At 39.8% G+C, this 15,183-nt stretch overlaps 1 protein-coding gene across 1 annotated transcript; it reads left to right on the top strand.

The window, feature by feature from the left end:
* The first annotated feature begins 8,209 nt into the window (after nt 1-8,209).
* LOC119911338 (delta-type opioid receptor-like) lies at nt 8,210-13,224 on the top strand. The gene is made up of 4 exons (XM_038730190.1): nt 8,210-8,369; nt 8,687-8,949; nt 11,573-11,925; nt 12,297-13,224. Exons 2-4 carry the CDS (start codon nt 8,705-8,707, stop codon nt 12,824-12,826), a joined length of 1,128 nt encoding a protein of 375 aa, XP_038586118.1. The 5' UTR covers nt 8,210-8,369; nt 8,687-8,704; the 3' UTR covers nt 12,827-13,224.
* Nucleotides 13,225-15,183: the final 1,959 nt, after the last annotated feature.

Here is a 15,183-nt window from a genome sequence, read left to right as displayed (position 1 = left end):
CATCTAGTGGTGACAGATGTATATCCAGGCAAGTAGTATACCGTGCCTGAGACAGGACAAAAGATGTCCTCTGTGAGATAGCAGAGAGTTGCCAGTCAAGAAATGAGATTTCTTTACATTGATATTTTAAGAATATATATTATATTTACTTGATTATTAAGTAAAACCATATGTTATTGTGAATATTATTGTTACTTGTTCATTAAACAACAGCTACATCAAGAAAGTGTTACATGATGTCTCAGTCTCCTGTAATACATTATTTTACTGTACCGTAATCATACTTTTTGTTACATCTTGGTAGGGTTGGCTCATCTGGACTAACTTACCAAAGTAAATGAAGAACATCTCAACTATCATATCTAATGCATCAAGTATGACCACTGACAGATAACAGGAAAATGTAAGCCTCACTGTTTCTGCACCATCTTCATAACATTGTAATCAAAATCCGCCATCGCATAATTACGTCGCTTAGAAAAAAGCAGTCGGATTCTCTAAGACCCATCGTCCTCTTTTCCTAAGTCCTTACGGATTCTCCTTCACATCTTTCCTTGACCTCATGACGTTTTCCATCGAGGTCAAGGAAAGGTGGTTAGGAAAGGAGATTTTTTTTACTTTTCGGATGCAGCCTTAGGCTGCTCTATACCACCCCGTCCCTCAGAATTCCCATGATGCATAGTGGTGAAGAAAGTTTTTTTTTATTTTTTTTATTTCCTCCTAGTCTCCTATTTGTTTGAAACACAAAAGTTACTTTGCGATTTATGTTTTGTTAAATGTGTCTGCTTAGAATATATTGTTTTTTGTTGGTAATAGTCATTCTTGTGGTGCCCCCCCCCCCCCCGCAACTCACACTGTTATAAAAAGATCAGATCTGAGTCACACATGAGCAAAAACATCATATTTGGGTCACTTTGGCCTGCAGTCTGAACGTAGCCTAAGTTATTAAGTTGATTTTGTCTCAGTGGTTGTCCTTCATATTGTCAAGTGTTATTGTGAGTATTGATTTTGGAAGTGCCTGGCAACAAACAAAAACAATCTAAAAACAAACCAAATAACAATACATACAAATACACAATTCATCCATCCACTTAACTAAAAAGTGCCAAACAAACTTAAAAGCAAAAGCTGACATTTTATGATTTACACCTAGGCTACCCTGGGACATGTGTAACTATTTAGTTGTTAGAGTTATGTTGGAACTTAAACTTTTAAAAAAAGTACTTAATAGCATAAATCACATCTTAGTAATAATTTACATTAAAACTAGGCTAACTTTGAACTTCCACACAGCTGGTGCAACAGGCAGGAGGATATTGAATGTAAATATATGAAATCCTGAACTGAACCAAATGTGATGTGTTCATTTTCACAGTGATCAAGGCCAAGTCTGTTGAGAGCTTTGTGTTTGAATTTATGTGTGCATTTATGATTTATGTGTGCTTTGGGGGGGGGGGGGTAGCACTGCATGGGGGTGCATCAAGGGTGAAATTGTGTGGGAAGTGAAGCTACTGAGATCTGTATCAACGTTCCTATTGATCGTGCGTATTGACAGCTCTCAGTCGCAGAAATCCATCAAAAAGATGTGGCTCCCTGCTGACTGTTTACTGTGGAGGATCACACTGTGGGAAATGCAGTCCTTGCTGCAGAATAGATAATGGATTATTTCTGAGAGCATGCATGTAATTAATGTTTTGTGAATGTGAAATTGTTTTTGTGTATGAAATGCACTGTAAACATAGCTGCATCTGGGAGGAGCTTCCTTACTGGTTGCTGGTGCTGTGCAAGTTTTAAGATCAAGGGGCAAATCATTTAGCACAGACAGCATGTCTGATGTTGATGCTGGAATATTTCTACAGTGTTTTCTCTGTAATATCAGGCTCCAATGTGTGTCTTGAATAGATGTATTTTAATATAGAATTATATTGATATGACCCAATGAAAAGTCTGACAAGATAAAAAAATTCTTTCACAGGAACATTAAAAAAAACAGTACTGTTATATTTTTTTTATGTAAAAAGAGTTTGCCTCATTCAAAGAGTGTTTTCAATAACACTTCAGCTAAAATTTCATTATTTGTATCCGTTACATTGCCATGACGCCTATAATATTCTGTAGGCTATTATGAGTAATTACAGTCAGTTAAAGTCTCTCATCCTCACCTACCTCATCGTTTATGGCCTCGTTCCACACCTTCCATCACTCCTGCCTCCTCCTCCAACTTTTTCAACACATCAACCCTTAAATTCTCCAACTTTCCCCCTCTCTCTCTTTGATGTAGGGGACCATCTGTATGCGGTCCAATCCCTCGGCCATTGATTGTGAATGTCCCGCTCACTCATACTGCACATTCAGCATTTTTGGAGATGATTGGCTGTTTCTCTGGGCCATCGATCAAAAGCAGAGGCTCCACGCACCTCAAGGTGGATCACATAAACACCCACAGTATGGATGCGCTGTAGGGGGACTTTTATTACATTCACATATCTGTATGTATTTGATTAGAAAATATGATAAATACATCACAGATATCTTGACAGTTCTGTATATATCTTATTTTCTGTTTATATACAACATTTTAAACAAGTGTTCTTCTTGTTAATTTGGTTGTGGCCATATTGATCACTTTTGGCTGTGGTTTTTCAGCGATGAGTGTGTACTGTACCAGGTTCAGGGTTACAGCTACCACTGAGGACACCGAGGTCATGTCCTTGGTATTATTTCTGAGAATTTGGGGTGGGCCTACAGTTTTTCTCGATTGATCAGTCAATTGTTTAGTCTATGAAACATTAAAAAGTAGTGAAAAAACTCCCATCACAACTTCCCAAAGTGGCATCCTCATCTTTGAAAAACTGATAGCAGCTAATCTTTTTGGTTGAAAACTGAAATGTTTAATCATCATATTAAAATCGTTCGCAATTAAATTTCTTTTCATTTTAATTGTTTGGAGTTTACATTTGAAAATGCACACAAATTCTACTTCATATCATTTTAAGGCTGAGTAAGTATCTTTAAATGTTATTTTCTTCAAGAAGTTTTTTATATTCAAATAAACTATAATATTAAGATATTTAGTGTTTTTACCCCAACTGTTCCACACAGTTTAAACCATCTGAATCTCCTCTTTGAGTTTAATCTCGACTTTAGGGATGGTAGAGCATTGATTATTTTTTGAGATTTGTTTTTCCAATAACAAAAAAAATGCATTACTACCTCCTCCATGGTATAACTCACAGCAGCAAGAACAACACGCTCAATTTTCCACATATGCTGTAGCTATCCTGCAGTGAAAACCACCAACCTAAAATAGCTGCTCTCTACTTTGAACGTACACATTTTCCATGTGTATCTCTGCCTCTCTGCCTTATGGTTACCAGGTGAAGCACTTTAGGTAGATGTTAACTGATATACACATGGGTGAACATGAGATGATTTAGAAAAGGAACACAACAACAAAACACAGTGGCACTTTTCTCAATGCATAGCGGTGAAGAAAGTTCAAATTTCCTCCTAGTTTCCTATTTGTTTGAAACACAAAAGTTACTTTGTGATTTATGTTTTGTTAAACGTGTCTGCTTAGAATATATTATTTTTTTGTTGGTAATAGTCATTCTTGTTTTTAATTTTAAGTCAAGTTGAATTTGAGTCTCTTTTTGGGAAAAGGCTTCCATACGTTAATCGGCCTATCTCAGAAGTCCTTTTAAGACAAACATTTTTAAATTAATCAATCTGCTTACATAATTTCAAGGACTGAACTTAAATTAGATCCAAGATCCCTCCTTGAGCCACTCACATCTCTGCGCAGGCAAACAAAACGCAAACATGTTATGGCATCCATCTGTCCTTTGATGCCTGTGAAAGCTGTGAAAGATACTCCACCGGCCTCCCACACGTCCTCAGCTTCAAATTATAAACGAACTGTGAATGTCATCATCAGTGTTGAACATTAGTAAACAGCAAGATCAATAACCCCTCCTGTCAGGAGTGGATGGGTCTTGGCAGTTGGGTTAAAAAAATAGATAAGTTGGCGCTGCTGAAAGCAGTTATTAGGATGGAGATGGTCAATCCAGATCTTTACTGCATTGTGTGTTTATTTTGGGAACGTGGGTTTATTGTATTATCGTAGAATTTAGTTTTTTGGCACTGTCGCTGCATCAAAACATTTGTGCTACAAACTCCAGGTTTCTGGATTCACTCTCAAAGTAGCAAAAATACTGAATCACATCTGAGGCTGTTTGTTGGTGAGCACAGTCACAGACTTTACAGACTTTCAAAGTAATCTTCTTCTAAATCTGTTTAATCCCTCACTGTGATATATGTATAGAGACACTGATACAACTGTGTTCACATATAGACACGTATTTTCCTCAAGCTCAGAAGAGTATTAGTCTGTGTGGAGGAAAGAATGTGATTGAATAAGAATAATGAGATGATGTTGTTACTCCTGAGGTGAAATTCTCTTGAGCCCGCTGCTCTACAGAGGGGGTCAAAGGTTAAGCCCAGTTGGAGAGCCACTGCCCTGGAGGTAATACAGAGGACTCTTCATCAGGATGCTTGCCAGCACACAGCTTAAACTAGATTTTGTTTGGATGTCGGATAAATAAAGGTCTCTTTACCAACTCAACTCTGGACAGATGTGTACAGATGATTACAGCAGAGGTCTACAGGAGATTAAAGCAAATGTCTAGTTCTACAGCAACTTTGTCTGGGATTGAAAAATTAAATTCCAGTGTCGATCTGTTATATAATTGTCACCAATGCAATAATACTTTTAGGCGTGCTAGCGTGACGGCAATGTCAATCAGCCCACCACTTTGGTCCAGTCTGCAATTTGCCCAGTGCATTCATTTAATTTATTCTTGACCCCTCAAGATTAATTTTAATAAATGACTTTCAGTTTGTCCAATACTTTTATTTATAACCAAATACCTGCAAAACTAATGACATTACCCATCATTTTCAGCTGTTGTGTTTACCGCTAATTACAAAAGGTTGACATGTTAAACTTTATACCTATTAAACATCAACATGTTAGCATTGTCATTGTGAGCACGTTTGCATGCTGGCTCTAGCGTTTAGCACAAAGCCCCGCTGTGCTTGACTAGCGCAAAGTAATGGCTTTGTTGAACAATAAAAAGCTCATTTGGAGCTGCCACACCAAAAATAATGAAATGAAAATGAATTGTCTCCAGTTTCTACCTTTAGGGAAAACTTGCTGCATGTTTACTGACTAATAAGCTTAACAGTTTTGTTAAAAATTAATTTTATTGGTTCTAAATTTTAAAAAGCTAAAAAAAGATATATCCACGCATACTTTTCCATTTTCTTAACTTGAATAACTTGTGCTCCTGGTAATTGACCTGATTGCTACACAGAGAGATTGCCAACTATAAAAAAATGTAATGGTAGCAGATCTGCAGAGCAAAAATTAGCTTGTTCATTACTTAGTTTCAGAGTCGCGAGCTTGTGTTATTTCTGCAGTAAAGACTTTTGATTTTTCATTGGTTTCATTTCTCCTCATATTCACCACAACAGCCGCTCACCAATCCATGGCTTACCAAGCGCCCTGAGGAATCAGCAATGAGACCTAATTATATGTTCAGATAAATATATTAGCTTCACTGTAGCAGATTGGTTACTTCACCGACATGCTGGGGATGAGTCACATTATGATCCACTTGCATTGCCCTAATGCATCGAAAGTAGTGAGTTTCTTTATTTTTAGTCTGATTGTTTCCATGCGCATTTCCAGTTGCCATGTGCATTTGTCACAAGTTGTTTTGCTGTTTATATTTGTACTGTCTTATTAGCTTGTCAGTCATTCGTCAGGCACATTGACTTGTGCATGAAAGGTGCTAAAGTTTGATCCATTGATTGACTGATTATGAACAAACTGTTATAAAACCACAATGACAGAAATCTAAATAGACTTTCAGGGGGATTTTGAAGGGCTCGAGCTTGTATAGAACTGTCAAAATCAATCACATACTATGTACTTACTTTACTTATGCTCTTTGCCTCCTGTGGGGCATGAGGCATCGATAATGTCCCTCCATCTATCACGCAGCTGTTTGTGCCTCGAGACCCATCTCCAGCAGCTTTGTCTCCACTGTTCTTCGCCAGGTGATCTTTGTTTGGCCTCATTTCCATTTTCCTGGTCCATTTGAGAGCCACTTTGGGGATCCGCTCTGAGGGCATTCATAGTATGTGTCCAACCACCTTAGACAACAGTATACTGCAGATCTTTTGCAGACAGTCAATGTGGAATGAGCTGACTTTGTTCATGTCGCATTTAGTTAATTGCACTCAAACGCACTCAAGCCACCCAAAGTAGCTTGTTTTGAGGATGCTGGATTTGAGGCTACAGGTGTTAGAGTTTCAAATGTAATGGAGTCTTGCAAAGGCACTGCGAGCTTTCCCAAGTCTGCACTGGATATCTTTTTGGGGAGCCATTGCTCTGACTAATCAGACCTCACAGGTACACAAAGTCGTCAGCAACTTCAAGTGGCTCATTGTTCATGGTGATGCAGGCACGTGTGTTGGTGTTGACAGAACAAGATGCATGCCTTATTTTCTGTGGTGACTTCTGAAACATGTCATCAGATCAAAATCATGTTTACAAGCAGTTCTCATCAAATCTGATAAAGTCACAAAGAAGATAAGGAGAGATAAAACTTTAAATTATTTGAGCTGTTATAGAAGGACTCCAAACAACAGTAAAACGTGCTGAAGACAGATGCACCTCACACATTTGTGCAACTCTGCTATCTAACATACTTCACTGGCTATCATAATATACTTAGTTCACTAACGGCCTGTGCTGCCAGTGTTGCAGGATAAAGGAGAGTTGTTTCTTGGCACCCACACTGCAAGGGAAAGAAAACTAAGCTCGATACACCATGCTCTGCTTCTTCAGTTTAAAACAACTTTAGACATGAAAAAATAATCTTCTGCTCTTATGAGGGTTAAAATGCAGCCTATGTTCAAGGCTGCATTTTAACCCTCATAAGAGCAGAAGATTATTTTTATTTATTGTATATGTTGATCCTCAGATCTTGACAGTTCAGTCAGGAAGATAAACATAACATAAACATGTTTGGAAAAAGCTAAAAAAAATAAAAATACAATTCAATGTGAAAATGGCAGCAGTAGCTCAGTCCTTCTGAGCTTGTCACGGGAAACGGAGGGTTGCCGGTTCGAGTCCAGCACGGACCAGCCATATGGAGTATGGACTGGTAGTTTGAGAGGTGGCAGTTCACCTCCTGGGTACTATTGAAGGTGCCTTTGAGCAAAGCCTTGAACCCCTAACTGTTTGTGGTGCAGACTACGTGGCAGCCCTGACACACTGACGTTTCTCCATTACATTAATGCATGTGCATAGATCCTATTTTTGTATGTGTGTTTATTTCGGACCTGTGTGTGTGCAAAATAATAACAGAGTGAACGTGTTAAGTCCTTCCTTAGAGGGATTTAAAAAGTTGTATTCTAAAAATCAAGGGAATTAATAGGCAATGTTAACAAAACAGCAATATTTTGAGATCTGAGGCTGAAGTGTAGGCTATCTACACTTTACTTTCACAGTGACTTAAAATGAAATCATGGGTCATCCTTCTTGATGGTTGGGTGGTTTGAATCCTGACTGCACGGGGGCCGTGGTCACATATCATCCCCCTTTCAGGTTCCTCTACTGGACTTTGTCCACTACAGCAGAAATGCCTTGAAATGTGCAGTGCTGTGTCCAGTGAAAAGTGGTTATGAAACACACATCTAGGGCTACCAGATTCATCTATCCCCTCATTTCCTTCCTACTCTCATGTCCCCCATGTCTAATTTAACAGAAAGAAAATGCAATAATTGCTACATTTCCAGTAAAAGTTGCACCAGAACATATGTTTCCAGAGGACTGCTGTGACATGAATTTGACTATACTGCACAAATCAGGGATGTCTTGCGTAATGATGCTCTACAGTTTTTGACTCCACTGTGACATAAGAGGTAGGAAGCTGTGTGCCTGCCTGCAGGTTTGTCATCGCTCTGTCATCTTATATTTTGGGTAAAGGTTGGCTGGTGTGTGTGTGTGTGTGTGTGTGTGTGTGTGTGTGTGTGTGTGTGTGTGTGTGTGTGTGTGTGTGTGTGTGTGTGTGTGTGTGCGCGCGCGCGCGTTGTACAGCCTGCAGAGCGCCACCTCTCCATCAGTGCGTGTGCACGAGTGTCCGCAAAGCCGCTGCTGCTCCCCTCGCAGAACCATCCTCAAACTTTGATGAGCTGTAACCTTCACCAAGGCATCTAAACCACCTGAATGATAGCTGGGAGAATACATTTTTAAGATATATTTCTCAGGGTGCGGCCGCTGATTCGGGTTGATCAAGGTGAGTAAACCTGAGAGCTTGAAATTGCAGTTATGTGTTTTACGGTGCGCGTTTTTTCCTGAAAGGCTTGAGCTCATGTGTGTTTATTTCCGATTATTTTTTGCATTATCTACAAGTGGCTCCGGAACCGAAGTGAAGTTTGTAAGGCTGTCGTGGTTTATGCAGCAACGTGATGATGTAGTGTTTTCATTTTAATCAGGATTTAAATGGTTTTTCAGGAGCGTTTTTCTGTCTCTTTGTCCTATGCCCACCTTAATTATAACAGCTAGGCTACATCACAGAATGCTTTATAAGCATTTTTTTGATCCGCTTTAAAGTAACAAACAGGTGTGAAAATGGAAAGCACTCCGGTTGAAATTTTCAAAGAAGACAATAAGTGCCTCTCCACGCTGCTGGAGGACTGTCCAGTGAATTCTTCAGCCTGGGTGTCCGGATACCCAGAGAGCCGCAACGTGACCCACGATGATAGCTGGGAGCAGGAGGGCATGTCTCCCATCATCCCCATCATTACTGCAGTCTACTCCGTGGTGTTCGTGGTCGGCTTGTTCGGCAACTGCCTCGTCATGTATGTGATCATCAGGTAAGATCACTTTCATAACAAGCACACATTTTCTTTTGTAGCCTAAAAATCCACAATAATTGAATGGGGAGGTTCACTATGTCAGAAATACACTGTAAGTTGATATAGCAATATAACTGCTGACAGGTAATATTCTGATTAATTGATCTGATTAATAATTCCTAATTACTTTTGGCATACTCAGGAAAGCCTAATTTTGTTTTTAGTAATAGCTATACAGAAGAACAACAGAGGTCCAGGCAGAGGAATGTGTTGTCACTGTAAATGTTATTACTTGGGGAGAAGGCACTGGCACCAACTGCTGGGCTTTCACAGTGACCTGTAGACCATCTGGTGTATTTCATTGTTCTTCTTAATACCCGCACTTTGTACTTGGATGCTCAGAGAGAGAAAGCAGGCATATTTATCTAAAGTCTACTTATACAGTTTGTCCAAAGAGTTAGGATGTGCTGTGCATGTAAATGGCTGAGACAACACCTAAATATATATGGCTAGTAAGCCAGTAAGTCTGAAGAGATAAAGCTTGAGTTTTAAAAAAAGAAAGGGTTAAGATTAATGCTGTTTTTTTCTGATTCAGCTGTTGAGAAGTGCCTGGCCCATTTTATGAATCTAATAACTCTCAAGACCTCCAAAATACAATAACAATATTCTCTAAATCTCTCCTCTGGTGGACATGAGATTAATCATACTTGAAACCAGTGTGCTTTATCAAGCTGATAGCCTGCTTGCAGCTCATTGGGCATTGTTCATGGTGTGCAAGAGCAACAAATCTCCTTTGATGTAATGTGAAATGCAGCAGTGTCATCGAGCATCACTCAGTCCAAACAATAATTACCTCAAATCAGACTGATTGCATCGCCTGTCGGTAGAAGCCTATGTTATCACTTAAGTTCCAGAAGAAACGACTACTGTTTAGTTGCTTCATGGAGGATGATTCAACTGAAATAAAAAAGAGGTACGTATAGTTTACATGGGCATGGTTTGTAGGCTACTGTTTAAGCTTAATTTTTTAGATTAACAGATAGTTCACTCTGCAGATCCCCTCAGCTTTATAGAGCTTTTTAGCATCTTTCAGCTCATTGTTTTGGTTTATGTTTTGTTAGCAAGTTAGCAACTATCTGATGACCATAATGGAGCATTTAACAACTAAAAGGAGAGTGAATATTGCCCCCAAGTGGCCAAAAAAACAAAGAATGGATGTTTAAAGAAATAGTTTGACATTTTGAGAAAAACACTAATTTACTTTTTTGCAATTAGATGAAAAGATCGATACCACTTTTAAATCTGTCCGTTCCATATAAAGCTATAGCTAGCCGCCTGTTAGTTACGAGCTTTAAGGCTCACGCAGACTACATGACTTTCAGCGTTGGCAGATCGCTGTGCTGTCAACACAACATGCCGTTTTGTAATGGGAGTCTTGAAGTCATCGTGTCGTTCACACTATGTGACTGATCGGTGACAGGGGGTCACACACTACGCAAGCTGACAGCAGCTGTGTCACCCGACGCTGGTCTCCAAACCACGTTTTGTCAAGAAAACACACGTGAAAAGTGGAACAGGAAATGACGCGAAACTACACACGAAAGAGCTGTTGTTTGTTATTATAAATATAAAAATGACAAAGACAAAGAATATGGGTGCAAGAATGGATTAGTCGAGTCGTCTGACTCCTCCAGATATTTGGCATGCTAGATAGGTAGTATAAAGATAGATAGATAGGCTGGCGTTGGCAATGTGTCAGCGATGCGTCGGGAGCCATTTTGATGCGTCGTTGACTAGTTCACACATAACGGCTGCCGACCGCCATCCGATCGCTGATTTTCCCCTGATCACAGCCTGACGGTCGCCAAGCGGCAAATCGGGCTTAAAATCGCGTAGTGTGAACTTGGCTTTACAGGTGTTGGTAGGCAGATTATGTTACCTTTGGACAGAGGTAGCTGTTTCCCCTGGTTTCCAGTCTTTATGCTATGCTAAGCTAACCGGCTGCTGACTGTAGCTTCATATTTAACGTGCAGACATGAGAGTGGCATTAATCTTCTCAACTCTTGCCAAGAATGCCGATGACCATATTTTTCAAATTGCTGAACCATTCTTTTAAGGCTTTTAACATAAAAAAAAACACTTGGCACAACAGCAGCACTCAGGACATAAGTCAGAATCACAAATGGACTTTTAATGACAAATAACAAACAAACACATCACGCCCATTCACCATGACAAGCAATTCTGAGTCTTATTTTAATATCAATGCTTTATAAGATGCTGGAGCTGTCACCAGTGGAAAAAATTTTAACTTTTAATTAAACTTTGCAAAGGTCAACACATTTGTTAAATGCTATCATAATTTAATGAAGCAAAAACAAATTGATTACACATGGCCTGCAATCAGCAGCATACTATACATAACAATTGAGTGTGAGTCAGAGAAATTACATTATGGATTCAAGGAAGCAGTGTGGATTAATGGATGATGTTTAATTCATAATGAGCCACGAAGGAAGGTCTTCGAAAGAGTCAGCCAGGCAACATACGGCTGCTACGGTAGTCTGGGTGGATAGTTAGCTGTGGTCATCTCTCTCCTCCTCGTTTTTACAGGACAATCTTGTGTTCTGCATGTCAACAGATACACAAAGATGAAGACAGCCACCAACATTTACATTTTCAACTTAGCACTCGCTGATGCCCTCGTCACCACCACAATGCCCTTCCAGAGCACAGACTACCTGTTGAATACCTGGCCCTTCGGTGAGGTGGTTTGCAAGGTTTTCATCTCCATCGACTACTACAACATGTTCACCAGTATCTTCACTCTCACCATGATGAGTGTGGATCGCTACGTGGCTGTGTGCCACCCTGTCAAAGCCCTGGACTTCCGCACTCCGATCAAAGCCAAGATGATCAATGTGTGCATCTGGATCCTGTCCTCAGCCGCAGGCATACCTGCATTTGTTCTGGGCGGCACGCAGACAAAGAGTGGTGAGGAAGTGCTTTCACCATCCCCAAATAAAGTTGACAAGTTTCAGCCAATTTTGTTAAGTATGGGAGACATAAAGCATGTGCTGATAACATTTTAAGAGCAGAACTATACAGTAGCCTATCAAGTGCATCTGTCAGTGCAGAGTTTTCCATTAGCCACACATGATGCATCATCCTTCCTGAATATAAATGAAGAAAAAGACGAGTTTAGAGAAAAAGATTCCCTTCTGAGTGCAGATTAGTTGTTCCATAACAGCTTGCTAAATTGATAGCAGAAAGACACAGAGTGGAATTTTATTAATGATGAAGCGCAGTTGTACTTCATCACTTAACTCTCATCTTCTGCCTCCCTCTCTCTTTTGCTCCTGCAGAAATAACTGAGTGTGCCTTGCAGTTCCCAGAGCCATACGTGTACTGGGACACAGTGATGAAGATATGTGTGTTTGTCTTTGCCTTTGTCGTGCCGGTGCTCATCATCACCGTGTGCTACTCCCTCATGGTCCTGAGGCTGAAGAGCGTCCGAATGTTGTCCGGCTCCCGGGAAAAAGACCGCAACCTGCGGCGGATCACGCGGCTGGTGGTGGTCGTGGTGGCTGTGTTTGTGGTCTGCTGGACACCCATTCACATTTTCATCCTGGTCAAGGCGCTTGTGAGTGTGCCCGAAACCACCGCCATCATGGCCGCCTACTTCTTCTGCGTGGCTCTGGGCTACACAAACAGTAGCCTCAACCCCGTCCTCTACGCCTTTCTGGATGAGAACTTCAAACGCTGCTTTAAAGACTTTTGCCTCTCGGCTAAACTGAAGGGGGACAAGGTGTCGGGGAGCAAGAAGGCCCCCAGCTCTGAGCGAGAGGCTGCTGTTCCCCTGGAGGACCCAGATGGGACTAGAAAGCCATCATGACTAGCAGTGGAACTGTCTTCAATTTCCCACACTGGAAAAGAAGACTCCCATGACCTGGGGTTAACTAATGTCACATCAGCAATGTTTTGACTCTATTACAGAAGCTGATTTATTTTCATTATCACCTGGGGTTTAACCAGTGCCAAAACTGATATGATTTCATCTCAGCAATCAAATTAAAGTTACACATATTAATTGTATTCCATCTTTTCCATAAATCCACATAAAATCAAAAACACCAAGCTCTTCCACATGACAATAACTTTGCTGTGACTTTTCTTTTATTCATTTTTGCCCCTCATGGCAGATTGTGTGTTGATTATGTGAACAGGTTGGTGGATGTGAGCTTGGTTTAAGTAGTAAAAAATACCAAATGTGATTAAAGTTAGTCTTTAACATCTACGTCTATTTCCATTGACTGTCCAGCTAGAAAGTATATTATTGAAAGGAGACCTATTATACTGCTTTTCCAGTCCCATATTGTAGTTCTGTGACTCCTGTATGGAAGCTTTGCTTGATTCAAAGTTCAAAAAAATTATTTTCCATCTTATCCGAGCCCTTCATGTAGGCCTTCAGTTCAGCCTCCATCTGAAACAAGCTGTATATGTTCCTGTCTCTTTAAGCCCCCCCCCTCAAAGACCACTGTCTTCTGATTGGCCGAGACCTGAAGCATGTTACCAGACTGTTGTTGCCTCTGAGTGGTACTAGACTGAGCATAGCTGTGCGGAGCAAATGACCATATATGGAACACCGGCTCCATCTGGCTCATATGTGGTAGGACTGAGCCCTTGGTAGAAAAGCAGTTCAAAACGGGCATGTTCAGAACAGAAGGAAACCTGAGGTTTTTGCTCACAGGGATTTCTTTTAAATAGTTTTACCTCATTATTTGAAGCTTTGGCCATGTTTAACATGAACATCCAACATTGTAACATTGTAGATAAGTCATAAAATATGGGAAAGGATAATAACTGCTCATTAAATACTAAATAATTCCAAATAAGTATTCCTATAAGTGGGAAATTACCAAACCAAGTGGCACGTCCCAAACAAAATTGGGTAAGTGGTAATGAAGTAATTTCTCTCTTTTAATAGAAAATTTGGAAAGAGACCGATGAAAATGATTGGTTCCTGTCAGGTTTCATACAGTATTCTTGTTGCATCAGTGTTTTATGCTGATTTAAGTATACTTTGTTTATGCCTTTCTCAAATTCAATTTATTCCTGTCATTTCCTCCCATAATTTTTCTATTGCCAAATGTGCCTTTAACACTAACAGTCCAGGATAACACATGTTTGTACGAGTGGAAGATAATTAAAAAAAGGTAGTGACTACTGAATGGGGTCAAACAGCACTTCATGCATACAGTTTTTATACAGTTCAACATGAGTGGTTAGTTGCATGAATCACTGACAGCAGATATGTGCCAAAATCCCTTTTCACCTTTTGTGAGGAGTCTGAATTGTGCTTATTGACCACAAGGTGAGAGAAGTGACTCATAATGGACTGTGAAGTCACTGGGAGGTAAACAAACAAACAAACAAAAAGGCATCAAAGCATGAGAATCTTTAAAGGGAAAATCCTGGACTTGAATGTACATTTAAAATTTGACAGAGGGCTCTCTATCAGCTTTGACTCTGGAGTTGTTTCCAGTTTGATAAGTTGCTCATGATGGTGTATAACGCAACCACGTGTGCTGTGTATGGCTTTTACCATGATACATGTAGTCCTATTGAAAGACTTGTGCTTTTGTTGTAGAGCAATCAGTGCAATCTCAAAACACCTGATGTTTTGCATATGATTAATTACAGTATATTGTGTCAGCTGTATGATAGTATGATTAAAAAAACATTTTTGTATAGATAAAAAACATTACAACATCCTGAAACATTACTGAAATATACTTTGTTTTGTAGCATGTCAATGATCATTGCTATGATAGTATGATGCAACACGGGCAGCCTACATGCTTGATGGACTGTGCTGTTTTTTGAATGTACTGCAAATAGACTCTGTATTATATAAACATATGCTTACCCATGGTATAAACCCATCTCATTAGAGCAGAATTTCAGCTAATGTGTAAGTAATTTAGTTTAACACTTATGTCCCTAAACCAGAGCTTTGTGGGTTTGGGGGAAACATTTTTTTAATGGTTGACAAATTTCAAGCCACAACATGTATACTGGCATAAAAACAGAACAGAGGTTCTGTTGCTTGACACAAATAAGAGACGTTATTCTAAGAAACAACACTGTGACCAAGACATCACTGCTTCTTCTTTTCAATCTCTGTGCTTACTGTTTAAATCTGCTGCTTCTGTAGGCTATATTGGCTTTGACTGACTGTCAACTGTCAAC

Source organism: Micropterus salmoides, unplaced genomic scaffold (genome assembly GCF_014851395.1).
Source record: "Micropterus salmoides isolate LMB-PRFRI ecotype aquatic unplaced genomic scaffold, ASM1485139v1 Ms_hic_scaffold_1, whole genome shotgun sequence".
Lineage (NCBI taxonomy): Eukaryota > Metazoa > Chordata > Actinopteri > Centrarchiformes > Centrarchidae > Micropterus > Micropterus salmoides.
This window is presented reverse-complemented; position numbering and strand designations above follow the sequence as displayed.

Excerpts from the sequence above, each read along its gene's own strand:
- LOC119911338 (XM_038730190.1), top strand. The coding sequence starts at position 8,705 with ATGGAAAGCACTCCGGTTGAAATTTTCAAAGAAGACAATAAGTGCCTC. Across the intron at positions 8,950-11,572 it reads GTCATGTATGTGATCATCAG|ATACACAAAGATGAAGACAG; the intron begins GTAAGATCACTT and ends GCATGTCAACAG. Across the intron at positions 11,926-12,296 it reads CGGCACGCAGACAAAGAGTG|AAATAACTGAGTGTGCCTTG; the intron begins GTGAGGAAGTGC and ends TTGCTCCTGCAG.